The sequence below is a fragment of the Zea mays genome, chromosome 4 (genome assembly GCF_902167145.1).
Source record: "Zea mays cultivar B73 chromosome 4, Zm-B73-REFERENCE-NAM-5.0, whole genome shotgun sequence".
NCBI lineage: Eukaryota > Viridiplantae > Streptophyta > Magnoliopsida > Poales > Poaceae > Zea > Zea mays.
Genome location: NC_050099.1, coordinates 36975793 through 36993932, shown reverse-complemented (window position 1 = coordinate 36993932; position 18140 = coordinate 36975793). Strand labels below are relative to the sequence as shown.

Below are 18140 nucleotides of genomic sequence, written 5' to 3'. Positions count from 1 at the left end.
CCAGGCGACGGACCTTAACTTAACTCCCGTCGGCCCAGACACGGCCGACGGGAATAAGGTAACTCACGTCGGCTCTGACAAAAGCCGACGGGGATTAGGTTATCCCTGTCGGCCTATGCTTTGGCCGACGGGGATTAAAGGTTTATGAACCCGTGGGCACCCCGCGCGGGCTCATTTCTCTCTGTTTCTTCCTCTCTCAAAACCGTCGTCGCCGCCACCGCCATGCCGCCCATCCCCGCCGCCGTGCCGTCCCCTCCGCGCCCGCCCGTCCCCGCCGTCGTGCGTGCCGCGCCCGGCCGCCCGTCCCCGCCGCGCGCCGCGCCCGGCCGCCTGTCCCAGCCGCCACGCCCGGCCACCCGTCCCGCCGCCGTGCCCGCCCTCGCCCGTCCCCGTCGTGCCCCACACCGTCGCCGGACCTCCCACCGCGCTCACAACCGCCGCCGCCGCCACAAGGGCCGACGCCGCCCCCAAACGTCTCCCGGAGCGTCGTCGCTGCCTCCTCGAGCGCCGCCGCCGCGCCCAAGCGCCGCCTCTGCCCCCGACCGCCTCTCCGAAGCGACTACGACACCCACGTGAGTTAAAGATGTTAATGCATGGGAGTGTGATTGTTAATTATGTGTGTACATGTTTATTTTCGTCGGTTTTTTATTGCCGACGGGAGTTAACTTTCATGTGATTAGTATTAATTTAATAACACATATGATTAGAGTGTGATTAGAGTTAATTTAATATCACATGTGTGGCTTGATGTTAGGTAAGTATTAATTCTATTATTATAGTAGATTTAACTTATACTATTGAATTGTTAAATTTGATGTTATTTATTGATTAGAGTTAACTTATAATTAATATTAGGATGTATGAAGGTTTCGATATTGATAAATTTGATGTTATTTATGTATATATATAATTATTTATGTATATATATAGTTTTACTACTTACCTATAGATGTATGTGTGACGTGTAGAAACGTGATTGTCTCAGACACACTCTTTACTCGTACACACAGCCGCAATAATGGGTGATAGACGTGATTGGATGTATGAAGGTTTCAAGAAGGGTGGGTGTCACACAAGTGAATGGTTTGCTAAGACACAAATGTTTTTGGACCATGCAGCTGCTTTGTCACAAATAGATAATATTAGGTGTCCATGCAATAAATGTAGAAATATGACGAGCCACACCAAGAGGCAGGTTACACTACACCTGTGCTCACATGGTTTCGTGCCAGGCTATTAGGTCTGGTATCTCCACGGTGAAGATGTTGAACGAGCAACAGAAGTAGAAGTTGATGATGGTGAAGATGATGTTGATAGGATGGACCAGATGCTTGAGGATCTACAGCCTGAACTGGCACCAGATCATCATGATTCACCTACACCGGAGGTTCAAAAGTTCTTCGACCTACTCAAAGCGTCAGAAGAGCCTCTTCACAGTCACACTGACGTGACCGTCCTCGAATTCATGACCCGGCTGATATCAATCAAGTCCAAGTTTGCATTTTCAATTAATTGTTACAAGGAGCTTGTGGATTTGATTAGCGAGGTTCTACCTATGGGTCACAAGATGCCCAAAGACATGTACCGGTCCAAGAAATTGCTTGAAGGTCTTGGTATGGAGTTTGAGAAGATTGATGTTTGCCAGGACAACTGTATGCTTTTTTGGAAGGAACATGGCAGAGAGCAGAAATGCTTAAAATGTGGGAAGTCGAGGTACGTGGAGCTTGTAAATGAAGATGAGGAGAAGGTGGTGACAAAGGTTGCACATAAACAGCTTCAGTACATGCCTCTTACTCCTAGAGTGAAACGTTTGTTTCTCTCGAGGAAGACCGCTATGCACATGAGATGGCATAAAGATTGTACGGACAGACAAGATGGGTTAATGGTGCACCCGTCAGATGGTGATGCATGGAAGGCTCTTGACAACTTTGATCCAGATTTTGCCAGCGATGCAAGGAACGTTCGTATCGGCTTGGCAACTGATGGTTTCACGTCGTTCAATATGACCGCTGCGTCGTATTCATGTTGGCCTGTGTAATTGCCATATCGTACAACCTTCCACCTACTCTTTGCATGAAATATGAGTTTATGTTCCTATGTCTTGTTATACCTGGGCCTGAGCATCCTGGCGTACGCCTCAATGTGATGCTTCAACCACTGATTGAAGAGTTAAAGAAGCTTTGGCAAGGTGTGGAAGCCTATGACTGCTTCAAGAAGCAGAAATTCAATCTTCGTGTTGCATATCTGTTCTTGGTTCATGATTTTATGGCGTATGGTATTTTCTCTGGATGGAGCGTGCATGGTAGATTGACGTGTCCTTATTGTGCTAAAGATACATGTTGTTTTTGTCTTATTGCTGGTGGCAAGATATGTTACTTTGATTGCCATAGATGTTTTCTACCCTTCAATCACCCCTTCAGAAGGCAGAGAAAGGAATTTAGGAAGGGCACCATCGTCACGAAGGGACCGCCCAAGCGACGTAGTGGGATTGAAATTACAGAAGAGCATAGAAAACTTGTCCTAGACGAGAGTGGGAAAAGGTATCAAGGTTTTGGTGAGGAGCATAACTGGACTCATATGTGGCTTGTGGGAGCTTCCTTATGCTAAGTCATTGATTTTGATACACAACATCGACGTCATGCATCAAGAGAGTAACTTTTGCCAAGCCCTCATAAATACATGCATGGATTTCCCTGATAAAACGAAAGACAATGACAAGGCACGCATGGACTTAGCAGTGATATGTGATCGTCCAACCCAAGTGCTTAGAGAAAACGGAGGCAAACCAAAAGCTGACTATTGTCTGAAACCTAAGCAACGAAAAAAGTGATGAAGTGGATGAAGGATATTAAATTCCCCGATGGTTATGCCGCTGGTTTTAGAAGATCTATGAACTTGAAGACAATGAAGATGAATGGACTGAAGAGCCATGACTTCCACATAATTATGGAGAGGCTCATGCCTGTAATGTTTTGTGGGTACATTTCTAAAGCTGTGTGGAAAAGTTAGCTGAAGTTAGCTATTTCTACAGACAGTTGTGTGCTAAAGAAATCAGAAGAGATGTGATGGAACAGCTGGAGAAAGAGGCACTGGTGCTTTTGTGCAAATTGGAAAAAAATATTTCCACCGGGTTTCTTCAATCCTATGCAGCATCTCTTTATACATCTTCCATATGAGGCTAAGGTCGGTGGTCCTGTTCAGTATAGGTGGATGTTTCATATAGAAAAAGCATTAAAGAAGCTTAGAGCAATGGTGGGCAATAAGGCAAGAGTTGAAGGATGTATTGCGGAACAATTTAAACTAAAGGAGGTAGCACACTTCACAAGTTGTTACTTTGCAGAAGAACATAATGTATTTGCTTGAAAGAAAAGGTACCATGATGATGAACGAGAGATGCCTTCGTGTAGTGATCTTTCGATTTTTCAGACAAACGGCAAAGCCGTTGGTCCACCCAAGGCATATCACCTCAGTATGGAAGAACGGAAGTCTACTTTACTGTACATGTTCACGAATATGCCTGAGGTGGGAGAAATACTTTGTGTAAGACTTATTTTCTTAAACTGTTCATATGTGAATTAGTTTATGTTTTCAAATATCTCATGTCATACAATAATATTTGACAACGAGTTTGATGAACAAAACATGAGGTGTCTCGGTAGGCCAACAGCGAGAGACATAGACAAATTGCGACGCAATGGTATGCATGGGCGACCTAATTTCATTATGTGGCTTCAGGACCATGTAAGTCTTAATTATGTGGCTCCAAGACCTAATTTCAGTTAACTAATATTACAGAATTTGCTAATGCTTTGTGGCATAATTGACAGTTGGGAAGGAAATGAATTTGAATGATAACTTGCGTCAGTTATCTATTGGAAGTGTGACTGCTGAAAGCTATGGACGTTACGACGTCAATGGATATCGCTTTCGTTCAAGCATTTTGGAATCAAGTCATCCTATGGCCGCCACTCAAAATAGTGGAGTCGTTACTAGGGCAACCGACATTGAAGGACACGAAGCCTGCTATTACAGGAAAATTAAAAATATAATCGAGATTACATTTGCTGGAAATAAGCCTTTAGCGCTAGTTTTCTTTGAGTGTAAATGGTATGACCCGAAGTATTATAGGACCGAATTCGGGATGACACAGATCCAAACTAAAAAATTGCTTCAAGGACACGACACGTATATCCTTGCCCATCAAGCAGACCAAGTTTATTTCTCGACATATCCATGCAAAAAGTTGTCTAAATGGAGGGTTGTGTACAATGTAAATCCCCGCGAACGCCTATACACTACTGGTGAGGACGAATATCAAATTGGTCACCTTGAGCAGGTTGATGAGGTGTTTCAAGAAGAAGAGTTGCCAACTAGTTTTCATATTAATCCTGCACCGACATTAGATTCACTAGATGCAGATGTTAACGACTTAACTTTTCCCGAGAGACGGAGAAGACAACCTGTTAGGAGAAAAGTTACATGGCGACCTCTGCATAGAAGAGAACAAATAGATCCTAATTTTGATGATATTTAACAAGTAAAGTTGTTTTGTTATTTCATTTGTTTCTATTTTTTAAGGATTATGTCATTTTTGATGCACTAATGAATAATTTCTTATTTTTTGATGCAGGATGCCGCCAAAATCAAAGAAGTCAGTGAAGGGGCTGTTCAAGGGCCTGGGCCTTTTTCAGGGCAGTTCTTCGAGCAGCAGCAGACGTCGAGAGCTGTTGAGCGCGGTATATGGAGATGAGGTAACATATCTTGTACAAATAAATTTGTTTACATATTTACAAATAAATCTTGAGTTGTATGTACCAGGATGAGCAGCACACTGAGGAGTAGCACAATAAGGAGCAGCACAATGAGGAGGAGCGGCACAATGAGGCTGAGCAGCACAATGAGGAGGTGGCGCACAATGAGGAGTTGGAGCACGCGACATGGGACCAGGCCGCGCAGCATCACCAGCCATGGGACCAGTGGGACCACCAGAGAGAGCAGCAACAGGCGTGGGACCAGTGGGGCCAACAGGGCGAACCGGCTGACAACCCGATGGATGATGGCTCGGGAGGCTCTTCAGCGACACGCACATGTCGCTCAAGAAAAAGCCACTTAGTAAAGCCTCGTCACGCGATAGAGCGAGAGGCTGATAGGACTTTAATCATGCCACATGGAGATCGGTGAGTGTAATATATTAACTTATCTCATAACTCTATTATGTGTATTGTTAATGTTTTTGTGTAATGCAAGAATTGGGAGGACCTGTCCTTTGACGGCAAGGGACACCACACTCAGGCTAACCTTACGTTGGGTTGTCTTTGCCGCCTTCACTACCCTGGTATAGTGATGGTGTCAAACGGTGATACCGAGGATGAGGTGCTCGTCAGTACCTAGGACGACTACAAGTTTAAAAAAGAACGAAACCACACCGACAGACAGGGACTTGTGCGTAATGACTTTTGGGTATGAATTCTTTATTATTTTTGTTATGTTTCTTAATATTGTAATTCTATGACTTATACTATTGTTTTAGTAAAGTACTTTCTTTGTTTTAGAGAGAATATTCGTAAACACACCAAAAGTAGGGTCTGTTTGGATGGTAGCTACAAAAAAAAAATTTGCCCGACCTAGGCACCAACGTCTACCAGACATTTGCCTCCCAGGCTACAATCCAAGTCGTCTGTTGTAGTAAAAAAAAATATAGTTTTATAATTAGGTGCGGTATATTTAAAATTAGGCTTTAATAAAATACAGAGTATATACAGGGGCGATCTCTTTCTTGCCACCAACACACCTGAAAAAAATATAGATTTAATTATTTACTAATACGGTTAGCTGAAGTGTCCCACTGTCTAGATGTCCACCTTGTATTCCCGATATGACAAACCACATCAAAACTGAATGCTGATCACAGAAAAAAAAAATCGTCGGGTAAACCGTCACGTCGCAAATTCAAGCTTGAAAGTTGAAACAGAAAAAATAGAAAACCGTCACGTCACAAATTTAAGGATGAAAATCGTTGCATTTCACTGTAGTGCTTGCGGGCCAAAAAGGAAAAGAAAAAATCGTGGCATGAGAGCAGACTGAAGAAGAGACGAGACGACGAAGAGGGTAGGAAGCTCCTGCTTTGACGCGATCAGCGCACCGTCTATAAGACCTCCCGCCACCCAAGCTCCCAGCTGTCCGATCAGTCACCTCCTCTTCCGGCCTCCCGCCGCCGTTGCCGAATTCTTCTTCTTTTATGCCGCTCCGCTGCCGCTCCTACTTTTGCCTTGCATGTCCACCGCCGCGGCGCCGCCGTCACTCTCCCTGCACCGCCCAGCGGTGACCGCCACCAGCACCAGAGTAGCCGCCGCGCCGCCGCCGAGCAACGCCGCGCACCTCGCCAGCCTCGACAAGCTCTTCCGCAACCGCGGCGGCGTCGAGAGCGCGGCCTCGCCCGCCGTCGCCGCTGCCGCACCGCAGAGGAGGCAGCAGCCGCTGCTGCGGCTCCCGTCCTTCTTCACGCGGACCGGGGCGAGGGGCCAGGAGCCGGCGCCCACGCTGTCGCCGCGCCGGCTCGAGCGCCTGCTCCAGCCCGTGGCGCCCGACGGGCCGTCGCCGCGCGGGGACATCGCGGCGGCGTGGCGCCGCCTGCACGGCGAGGACGGCTGGCGCGGCCTGCTCGACCCGCTGCACCCGGACCTGCGCCGCGAGATCGTGCGCTACGGCGAGTTCGTCGACGCCGCCTACGGCGCCTTCCTGTCCCGCCCCGACGCCGAGCCGGGCCGCCGCGCGCGCGTCCCGCTCCAGGACGCCGCGTACCGCGTCACCGCGCCGCTCTTCGCCACCTCCTCCGTCGGCCTCCCCACCTGGCTGGCCGCCGCCGCGCCGTGCGCCGGGCAGCGGACCAGTCTCGTCGGCTACGTCGCCGTCTGCGACAGCCCCGCCGAGATCCGGCGGATGGGCCGCCGCGACATCGTCGTCGCGCTCCGCGGCACCTGCACCGTCCTCGAGTGGGCCGAGAACGTGCGCGCCGGCCTCGTCCCGGCCACCCACTGTGACACCGCCGCCGCCACCGCACCGGACACATCCAACGCCAAGGTCGAATGCGGCTTCTGGAACCTGTACAAGACCGCCGGCGACCGCTCCGCGAGCCTGTCGGAGATGGTCGTGTCCGAGGTGCGGAGGCTTCTCGACATGTACAAGGGCGAGGAGGTGAGCATCACGGTCACCGGGCACAGCCTAGGCGCCGCCCTGGCCGTGCTCATCGCGGACGAGCTCTCCGGCGGCATCGCCGGCCGCGCGGGGGCGCCGGTGGCGGTGTTCTCGTTCGGCGGGCCGCGGGTGGGCAACCGCGCGTTCGCGGCGCGCGTGGAGGCCCGTGGCGCGCGCGTGCTCCGCGTCGTCAACGCGCACGACGTCGTGCCGCGCTTCCCGCCCGGCCTCCCGCTCCCGGGCTACGCCGACGTCGGCCGCGAGCTGCGCCTCGACAGCCGCGCGTCGCCGTACCTCCGGCCGGACGCCGACGCCGCGTGCTGCCACGACCTGGAGGCGTACATCCACCTCGTCGACGGCTTCCTCGGCTCGCATTGCCCGTTCCGGGACAACGCCAAGCGCAGCATCCTGCGCCTCGTCAAGAACCAGGGCGGCAACGTCAAGCAGCTCTACATGAGCAAGGCCAAGGACATGCGCATCCAGCTCGACGGCGGCGGCGCCGCCGACATGGCCGGGTCTATGCTTGGTCGCGTCGACATGCCTGGCGCGGCGAGCACCGTGGTGGAGTGTGTGCACTGACGGACGGCCGCAACCGCAACTGCAACGGCGGTGCGAGCTGGTGTGGACTCGCGTACGTCGGCGCCCAAAAAGAATTGTTTGGTCAACAGATAACGAGGGTTGACTTGGGGGGATTTTTTCAATTTTTTTTGGTATTTGGTCTCAACTTAACTTTTTACCAAGTACAAAGTGTTGTTGTTGGTTGGTGGATCCGTGGACATACCAAACAATAGAAGTGGCAGGTACATGAAAAAAAAACATTGTATAGATGAACCTTAACTGATTAGTTGATTAATACTAATGGTGTTACATCATCTTATATCTTACATGGTTGTGAAGCCACGCATGGGCATATCTAAGCATATACTTATAACACTGTATTATTATGATTAAAAATGATGTAAATGATGCTTGTTTTTTGCTGTTAAAAAAAATCTTATAACCCATCTTGTTGTGCAAGGGGAGAGAATTTATGAAAAAGATGGGCTACAAGTTTATTTTAAAAAAATAGAAAATTGGAGATCCTCTGTTTTTCTACCTCTTTGTAGTTTCTTGATTGGGACCGTCAGTTGAGCACCAAATTTGTACCACCAGACGGTTGGATCTTGAGGTTGGACGGTCTGCGGTCTGGACAGTCCGCCATAGTGGTCACATTGACGGTCAACACGAGTGCAGAATCTATTAGGGTTCATGTTTTCTTGTGTGATTTGTTAGCAAACTCTGCGGGATTAACTCGGGAACCGATTTGTAAAGGGTCCAAACCCCCTTATATAAAAGAAGGGTACGACCGATTGAGCCCCAACAACCGATCCAATCAATTCTATTTATCATATTTACCTTATTTGCATTGTTCTTTCTATTCTTTAGGAGTAGGAATAATCTAGCCTTAGTCTAACCCTATTATTAGTCTTTCTCGACCTATTTCTTCACCTCTCTTCGGCTCGGTGTCATCTAGAGGCGTCTTAGTTGGCCTGCTGGCCCCAAGGCAACCCCTAGATCTTTCTTCCTTGATGAGGTCCCTCCTGGGAGGCAAGATTTATGTTCTTCGTGGAGAAGACCCTCTGCGAACGCGAGGACCGTCTGAGCCCCAGGCGTGGGAATCAGTTAAAACAAGGATCAATTAAAACAATATATAGATGAATCTGTTAAAGGATGGACGTGTGCATATGAAAAATCTACTACCCCTAGTTTTCCCTCACACGAACCTAATATGGAGCCACCCGCACCGAACATATCGGCTGCAAATGGGTCATCTTGTACCCAACCATTGTATGGGATGCCGATGAATACGTTCGTAGCACAACCACAGTCGTCGCCGCCTCGCACGCGACCGCCTCTGAACACAGTCAGATCGTCTGAGGTTGATCTCGGACCGTCCGGCTACATCGTGGACTATCCAACATATTTCGTCGGACAATCTGACCATACATAGGCCCGCACACAGACCACCCAGGTGGCGCCATACATGGTCGAACTGTCCAGGTATACCCTCAGACTATTCGGCCCGGTCGTGGACCGTCCAGCTCCTTACACTGGACCGTTCGGATACGCGTACGCAGAACCAGGGGCTGCACAATGTGCACACTTTTCACACCCATCGTAGCATCGTTACGTTACCACACTAACAACATATTATAACCATGTCATGTCACCTTATGTGCTCAGGGCTGAACATTATTTGGCCACCCGAGAGCCCGAGAGATATAGAACAAGCGAGGTGGCATTAATAGGACATGCAACACGCCTTTTGAACATCCTTGGGAGGAAAGCCCACAAAATAATGTCCAGCAACATGAGGTTTTCACCCCAAACTTAATGGATGGTCACCAGACGTGGTGTGAAAATTATAGACGAGGTAGCCAGGTTGTCCAGAGACAAAACTCGGTGTTAGTATGTCCGACACATGGCAGTCATATGGGAAACCTTATATTCACCGATTTGAGGCTGTGCCATATCCGCAAGGGACCAGATTATCAGATTTCTCTAAGTTTTCTGGTGAAGGAGGAAAAAGCACACACCGTGTCTGTTTATTATCGTTGTCCCTTACTAGTACCACATTCGCATGGTACACAACACTACCGCCTAACTCTATAAATTCTTAGGAGCAATTAGAGCAGAAAATTAATGCACACTTTTTCTGAGGAGAGCATGGGTTAGAATTAGCTGATTTATCTTCAGTCCGACAAGGGAACGAAGAATTGGTTAATGACTATATCCGAAGGTTTTGGGACACTAGAAACCGATGCTTCCAAATCCATGTCTCGGACAAGCAGCTAGCACAACTGGCTTTTAATGAGTTGTGATGTAACCTAAGAGAAAAATTAGATGGTACCTAATTATTTTCATTGGTACAGTTGCACCACCGAGTGTTGGCCTGTAAAAGTCGAAATAAAGAGACATCAAAATCGGTTGACCATAGTGTGCATCTAGTGGAGCGCGATTGCACAAATGATAATTCTGCGAGTGTATATACCGCCGAACTTGTTTGGTCAACGCTAGCCAAACCTTTGGCATGCTTTTCTTTACACCCGGTTTAAAAGAACCGATAAGAAGTCAAATTTACTTTTATTGTTGCCAGGTGTGACAAAATATTTGATGAGATATTAAAAAGCAGTAACATTAATGTAACTCATACTATCCCTCCTCTAGATAAACTAAAGAGGTGTGCTTATTGCAAGTGGCACAATTCTTTTTTCTCATGCCACCAATGATTGCAATATTTTCCGTCGGCAGATACAATCGGCCATAAATGGGGGCCGATTGAGTTTCCTGGAGATGCAAATTGACAAACAACCATTTCCTGCTAATATGATGGAGCTGACGGATAAAAAATATTGGTTCGCCCAGATGTGGCCAATAAAGATAGATAAAATTATCATCATTGGTAGTCCTTACACGTCAAAAACATCGCGAGGGGTGATTACTCAGAAGGCTCCGGACAAAAGGACTAACAAGACTGGAGGCATCGGGGGGCAAGCACGATCGGCCAACCAATTAAAGCTCCATGTCTCGTGTATCATGGACGGTCCGGCGCTTGCACACGGACGGTCCGGCAGCGACTAGAGGCCGAAGCGTCCATGCTCCCTCAAGCATCGACAACCAGAAACAGGTACGTCGAAGAAAAATCCATCAAAAACTTCTGGTCAGCTAGTTAAAGTCGTCCCTACTTTTGAAAAGGTCGTCCCTTGCTGTCGGCCAACAAGCAACTCTGGTCACCCGCAAAAGCAATACGACCGAATAAAATGGCCCAAAGGGCGACACAACAAGTGTCACCTATTTATCTATTGATGCCATAACACTTTCCACCAACTTATTCATCATTGACTTATTTTCCTGTTCAAGCATGGGGTAGTGAGGTGATAAACCCATATTATATGTATCATCCCTTTGCTTATTTGGGCTAGGGGGCACCACAATTTTATACTTATTGATCCGTTTTATGCATTAGAACTCTATTGAATAATCACCCTACTATATGGAAAACATAGTGACTTGCATCAGTCTTAGTTCTTAATTCGGGAACAAAATGACTTGTGAGATCTATTGTTTCTTGAATGGTGCTGACATTACATGTGCTTTTGGTTTGTTAACTCCACCAAAAGGCAGGAGCATATGTTGAGTACCAAATTTGTACCACCAGACGGTCTGGCCCTGAGGTCGGATGGTCCGCGGTTCAAACTGTTCGGGCGGCGCGGACAGTCCGCGCGAACGCAGAATCAGTTAGGATTCCTACTTTCTTATGGGATTTGTTAGCAAACTGTAACACTCTAAAATCCTATTCTCGATAAATTAGAAAAAACTTGTCGGCGTCTCGGACCCGGGGGGGTCCCTTGGACCGACCAGTGAAATCGCTGCGTGCCCCTGCCCAGATGGGTTGGCACGGGATAGAACACAAGAGGTGGGACAAGCCTTGTATTATCCTGCACCAGGGGTGTCGCTCGTAGTAGGGGTTACAAGCGTGTCGCGTGGGGGAGAGAGAGACACAAAGTTCATCCGCCGCTTCCCTCGCGCGAACCCCCCTCAGGGTGGCCCTGGACCTCCCTTTTATAGAGACAAGGAGAGGGTCCAGACGTACAACGGGGGGCGTAGCTATGCGCTAACGTGTCCGGCAGTGGAGTGCCTAATCCCTGTGTACATGCCAAAGTGGTCGTTGGGGGAGGGCTTGGGCCCTGTACATGTGATGGCGTGGCCGTCGGAGGAGCGCCTGAGTCATGTAGGAGCACAGCTGGCAGCGCGGCGAGGATCCTGCTGACGTCTCCTTGCTGACGTAAGGGGCTGAGAGCCACCGACGTCATGGTGCACGAGGGGCACCATCATTATCCGTCGCCGGGGTAAGCCAGATGGGACGCCGGTCTTGTTCCTTGTAGCATGAGCAGGCTAGGAATAGGGAAATGATGTATCCCCTGTTAGCGCGGTCGGTCCGAGCCCAGGGTCGATCGAGGCGGAGACTTCTCTTGAGGCCAAGGCCGGGGTCGGGCGAGGACGCGATTCCTCCCGAGACCGGGGTCGAGGCCGAGTCCGGGGGTTGGGCGAGGCGGAGACCTCCTCCCGAGGCTGGAGCCTGAGGTCGGGCGAGGTGGAGCTTCCTGTTGCGCCCGAGGCTAAACTCGGTGGTTGATCGTGACTTGTTGTCAGTCGTCGCCGGGGTGGCTGACACAGCAGTCGGAGCAGAGCGAGCAGCGCTTTTTTCCTGTCATATCAGACAGTAAAGAAGAGGGGCGAAGTCACTGCGGTCACTTCGGCCTGCCCGTCTGAGGCGCGTGTGTCAGGATACGGCATCAGGCATCCCCTGCATTTAATGCGCCTGCGAAGCGATCGGTTGATCCGAGTGGACGCCCGTGCCCCATTCGTTAGGGGTCGGCTGGTGGCCCAGAGGCGCGCTCCAAAAGTACATGCGGGTGATTCGTTGGACCCAGACCCCTTCGATAGGGTCCGAGGGCTCGATGCCTCCCTCCTGTGGGATTTCGTTACAAATCGTTCCTTCCGGTCTTGGAAATGTCCTAGGGTACCTCGGGAGCGTAGCCCGAGCCTCGGCTATGTATCGAACGTACCCAGAGTCATCCCTCACTCTGCGTGCTCTAGGGTGACTGTCGAACCCTTCTGAGGGGCCAGCCTACGAACCCCTGATCAGTAGTGGGCACGGAGCCCGAGCGCTCTGGGGCGGCTGTCGAACCCTTCCGAGGGGCCAGCCTTCGAACCCCTGATCAGTAATGGGCTTGAGGTCTGAGTGCTCTGGGGCAGCTGTCGAAACCCTCTCGAGGGGCCAGCCTTCGAACCCCTGATCAGTAGGAGGGCTCGGGGCCCGCTTCCTTCGCCGAGAAGGATCCTTTCCACAACATCCCCTTTCCCGGTCCCTGTAGCAAGAGAGAGAGAGGAGGAGGAGGGGAAGGATATGAATTTAAATAAGGTGGCACACCTTCTTTGACGCGGTCATTATGGCGAAGGCAAAGCGACGCCCGCCTCACCTGCCAAAGGTGTCGCCTGCTCCGTCGGGGAGTTAATGCGACGGTACGGGCGATTCGCGTGGCGCCCGTTGCGTGCGCGAGCCGTTCGAGGAACGGGGCACGGGCGCGTCGTCTTTCACGCTGTGGGAGAGGGCTCTCCCGTCGCTTCAGGAGGGGACGCGAGCCTGCAGGCGACTGGCTCCGCTCGTCTGCCGCTGCAGTTACTGCCAACCCGCTTTTGACCATGCTAACCGTCGTGCCTACCCCGCGGCTGACCGGCCCATGGCCGTCACCTTCAACTGGCACTGTTGGGTCATGCGTAGGGTTACCTCGAGTCGCGGTACTGGTCCCGCAGTCGAGGAGGCGCAACATTGGCGCGAGTGGCGGTGTAACTTCTCGCACGTCGTAACCGGCACACTGGTTACATGACATGCGGGCCCGCTTCCTTTGCGTTGGTCCGCCGGATGTGGTCAAAGCTGAAGGGGCGCACAGTTGTGGTGCAGTTGGATGCCTGTCGCATGGCAGCCCACCCTTTTGAGCACCGATTTCTGCGAAGATGGGAGAGCGCTTGTAACCGCGGGACGGTTACATGCCTCGCGTGCGGTGGTTCGCCTCCTTCGTGCTTCGGATCAACTCGTATGACATGTGGGTCCCAACCCCGTGTCGTAGGGGGAGAACCCTGGAGGATGTCAGTGGAGATTTCGCCCGTGACGCTAAGGGGTGCAAGTGAAGAGGTCTGCCTATAAAAGGGGGATCGATCCCCTGGGCAGTGGCCATGCCTTCGTTCTCTCCTCATGCACTACGCCCTTCTGCCTTTTGAGCCCCCGGATGGGGTGCACCAGCGTCGCCTTGCTCTTGCTGCCGTTGGAGGAGCGCAGCCTCGTGGAGATCGACACCTTGCAGCCATCGCTCGGCTTCAAGGATTTTCGTCGTGCAGCCCGGCTGCATTCCCTCACCAATGGGTAGTTTGGTGGGGAAAAGCAAGCCGGGCTGCAACCTCCGCCCCGCCCTCAGCTTCAAGGACTTTCGTCATCCTTGCTGAGGCGGAGGGCGAGCTGAGTGGGGGGTTGCCTCCGCGTGGGCCGGTGACCCTTTTCTTCCCCCAGCGTTTGGGGGAGAAAGGCATCCTCCAGCCCTGCGGAGGCGTCCTCCAGCCATGCGGGGGAAGGCGAACTGCTGCTCCCCGGACAGGGTGTAGCTTTTCGTCCTTCGTCCGGGCGGTGGTCGTGCCGCGCGCGGGCCGGCCACGTCCAGGTCCTCCTCACACCGTCAGCCGCGCCGGGGGGTCGCCCAGCATGTCGTACGCCGCGAGGGCGATGCTCGTGTTCTAGGGCGGCCTCGGCGAGGACGGGAGTGAGGACCTGCTGGTGCGCTTTGGGGCGGCCGCTGTTCGACGGCGCGGCATCGGTGGGTTCGAACCCATGGTCAGCGCCGTTCGACTCTTCGGCCTTAACGACTTGTCCTCGCCCCTCGTATGGGGACGTGGGCTAGGGCCTCTTCACAGCAGCGTTTGTCCTGAGGTCATCACTGCTGCTGTTTAGCCGCCCGAGGTGGAGGTCGTTGTCTCTACTGCTGCAGAGGTCGCCAGCAAGCCGCTTGGAGTTCGTCATCCTGCGGGTCCCCTGGTGTGGAGGTTGTTCATACCCGCGGGAGCGGAACCAGAGTCCCGTTTGTAAGGAGATATACTGGGTTTTTGCCGGAGCAAAATGTAACCGCTTCAAGTACTTAGACATTTGTCGTATGTCGGGAGAACCGCCGAGGGTTCTGCCGACGTCTAAGTCTGTGTAGCATAGTTACCCCAAGTATATGTGTTTGTTCTTTATGGCTGTCGAGGCCTGAACATTTGAGTATTCGAGAATGGAGCTGTGTGTCTTCCTCATTCCGAGCACTGGGACTTGCCTGTTGGCTAGCCGAACCACTTAACCGAGCATCGGTTGCCTTTCGCGGAAGGTGACGAGTGAGGTGTCCGTATCCCGGAGGCGTAGGAGACCCTTGGCTCTATCGGCCTTGCCGCTCTAGGCTTCTCTCGCTCAGTTTGTGGAACCCTTGGCTGCTCTGCGATGAGCCAGAGCCGGAGGCAGCGGTGTTAGCGCGGATAGAAGCAGAGTCGGCTCGGAAAGGGACTTCGTCGGCCCAGGAGATGGCGGCTTCGCAGGCCGAGGAAGATGTGGTAGCAGCCGCTGGAGCTTGGCCAAGACATCTACTAGCGCGGTGCTGGCGTCCTCCCTTAGGTGGAGGTCCTTTTGCCCGGGTCGCCGTCCGAGGCCGGGCCAGGTTCTGCCGAGGGTGGAAACAACGCCGAGGGTGCTGCTGCTCCCCCTGCCGATGCCCGAACCTGTAGGAACAGTTTGTCTGTAGCATGCACATGCTTTTTCGCGGCCGCCGAGGCCTAAACACTTTATCGTCGTGTTTAAAAAGCTGCGTCTTCTCTCCTCTTGTTTCGAGCATCACGACTTGTCTGTCAATAGCAGAATCGTTTATCCGAGCGAGAGTTACTTTTCGCGGAAGGTGATGAGTGAGGTATCCGTATCCCAGAGGCGTAGGAGTCCCTCGGCTCGGTCGGCCTTGCCGCTTACGTGCACTCTCATTTGGCCGAAGGATTCCATTATTGGTATAGTCGAGAAGGCGCGAAAGTCGTTTTCTACCCGAGTGTTAGGACTCGTTCGGTAGCAGGATCGCTTATCCGAGCGTGCGTTACTTCTCGCGGAAGGTGATGAGTGAGGTATCCGTATCCCGGAGGTGTAGGAGTTCCTCGGCTCGGTCGACCTTGCCGCTTATGTGTACTCTCGTCGTTCTTAGGATCCCGCTATCGACACAGAAGTCGAAAGCACAAAGGTTGTTTTGGTAGAAAATTTTTCCGAGGAAAATTTTGACGTAGAGGGGGTTCCCCCCTTCTAGCCCCCGAGGGAGGGTCGGGCTTTGCTGAGGCAAGGCCGACCCTTCCTTGACGGTTAGACTTTCGATATGTAAACGAGGTACATGAACGACTTAAAACATCTTAAGGGTAGAAGCGACGTAGATGTTGAATGTTCCAAGCATTGCTGTAGACCTCTCCTTGGTCGTTGGCCAGCTTGTATATTCCGGGCTTCAAGATCTTGGCGATGATGAAGGGCCCTTCCCAGGGAGGAGTGAGCTTGTGGCGCCCTCGGGCGTCCTATCGTAGGCGAAGCACCAAGTCTCCCACTTGGAAGCCTCGGGACCGAACGCTTCGGGCGTGGTAGCGCAGCAGCGACTGCTGGTACCGTGCCGAATGTAGTAAGGCAATGTCCCGAGCCTCCTCGAGTTGGTCCAGCGAGTCTTCTCGGCTGGTCTGGTTGCTTCGGTCATCGTACGCCTTGGTCCTCGGGGAGCCATATTCTAAGTCCGTGGGGAGGACGGCCTCGGCCCCATAGACTAGAAAGAATGGCGTAAAACCCGTGGCGCGGCTCAGCGTTGTCCTCAGACTCCAGACTACCGAGGGTAGCTCTTTCATCCACCGCTTGCCGAACTTGTTGAGGTCGTTGTAGATCCTCGGTTTGAGCCCCTGCAAAATCATACCGTTGGCACGCTCTACCTGCCCATTCGTCATGGGATGAGCTACGGCGGCCCAGTCCACACGGATGTGGTGGTCGTCGCAGAAGTCTAGGAACCTTTTTCTGGTGAACTGCGTGCCATTGTCGGTGATGATTGAGTTTGGGACCCCGAATCGATGGATGATGTTGGTGAAGAACGCCACCGCCTGCTCGGACCTGATGCTAGTCAAGGGTCAGACCTCGATCCACTTGGAGAATTTGTCGATGGCGACCAGAAGGTGCGAGAAGCCTCCGGGTGCCTTCTGCAAGAGATCGACGAGGTCTAGACCCCACACAGCAAATGGCCAGGTGATGGGTATCGTCTGCATGGCCTGAGCGGGTAGATGCGTCTGCTTTGCGTAGAATTGACACCCCCGGCAGGAGCGCACAATCCTAGTGGCATCGGCCACCGTGGTTGGCCAGTAGAAACCTTGTCGGAAGGCATTCCCCACGAGGGCTCGAGGTGCTGCATGGTGGCCGCAAGCCCCCGAGTGTATTTCTTGCAATAGTTCTTGTCCTTGGGCGATAGATATGCATCGTTGGAGGATGCCCGAGGGGCTGCGGTGATAGAGCTCTTTCTCATCACCCAGCAAGACGAATGACTTGGCGCACCGAGCCAGCCGCCGAGCTTTGGTCTTATCGATGGGAAGCTCTCCTCGAAGGAGATATTCCAGGTATGGGGTCTGCCAGTTCAGATCTGGCGTGACCCCATTCTGTTCCTCCTCGATGGGCAAGGCCTCTTCCTCGATGGCCGAGGGTGCCTCGGGTTCGGCCGAGGGTACCTCGGGCTGGGCCGAGGCTTCCTCAGGCTCGGGCGCGTCGTCAATATTGACGGATGGTTGATGTAGGTCTCTGGAGAAGACGTTCGGGGGAACCGTCGTTCGCCCCGAGGCTATTTTCGCCAGCTTGTCCGCAGTCTCGTTGTACCGTAGGGCTATGTGGTTGAGCTCCAGCCCGTAGAACTTGTTTTCTAGGCGCCGGACTTCGTCGCAGTAGGCTTCCATCCTCTGGTCATGGCAGTGGGAGTTCTTCATGACTTGGTCGATGACAAGCTGTGAGTCGCCTCGAGCGTCGAGGCGCTGGACCCCTAGCTCGATGGCGATGCGTAGCCCGTTAACCAGTGCCTCGTACTCGGCCACGTTGTTTGATGCCGGAAAATGGAGGCGAATGACGTAGCGGAGATGCTCTCCGAGGGGTGAAACGAAGAACAAGCCAGCGCCTTCTCCTGTTTTCATGAGTGACCCATCGAAGTACATGGTCTAGAGCTCGAGCTGGATTGGAGTCGTCGGAAACTGGGTGTCAGCCCACTCAGCCAGGAAGTCTGCCAAGACCTGGGATTTTATGGCCTTTCGAGGAGCGAATGATAGTGTTTCACCCATAAGCTCCACCGCCC

At 52.2% G+C, this 18140-nt stretch overlaps 1 protein-coding gene across 1 annotated transcript; it reads left to right on the top strand.

Moving 5' to 3' along the window:
- The first annotated feature begins 6062 nt into the window (after window positions 1-6062).
- Window positions 6063-8120, top strand: LOC103653099 (phospholipase A1-Ibeta2, chloroplastic). Its single transcript, XM_008680062.3, has one exon. The coding sequence runs from the start codon at window positions 6274-6276 to the stop codon at window positions 7771-7773; it is 1500 nt and encodes a 499-aa protein (XP_008678284.1). The 5' UTR covers window positions 6063-6273; the 3' UTR covers window positions 7774-8120.
- Window positions 8121-18140: the final 10020 nt, after the last annotated feature.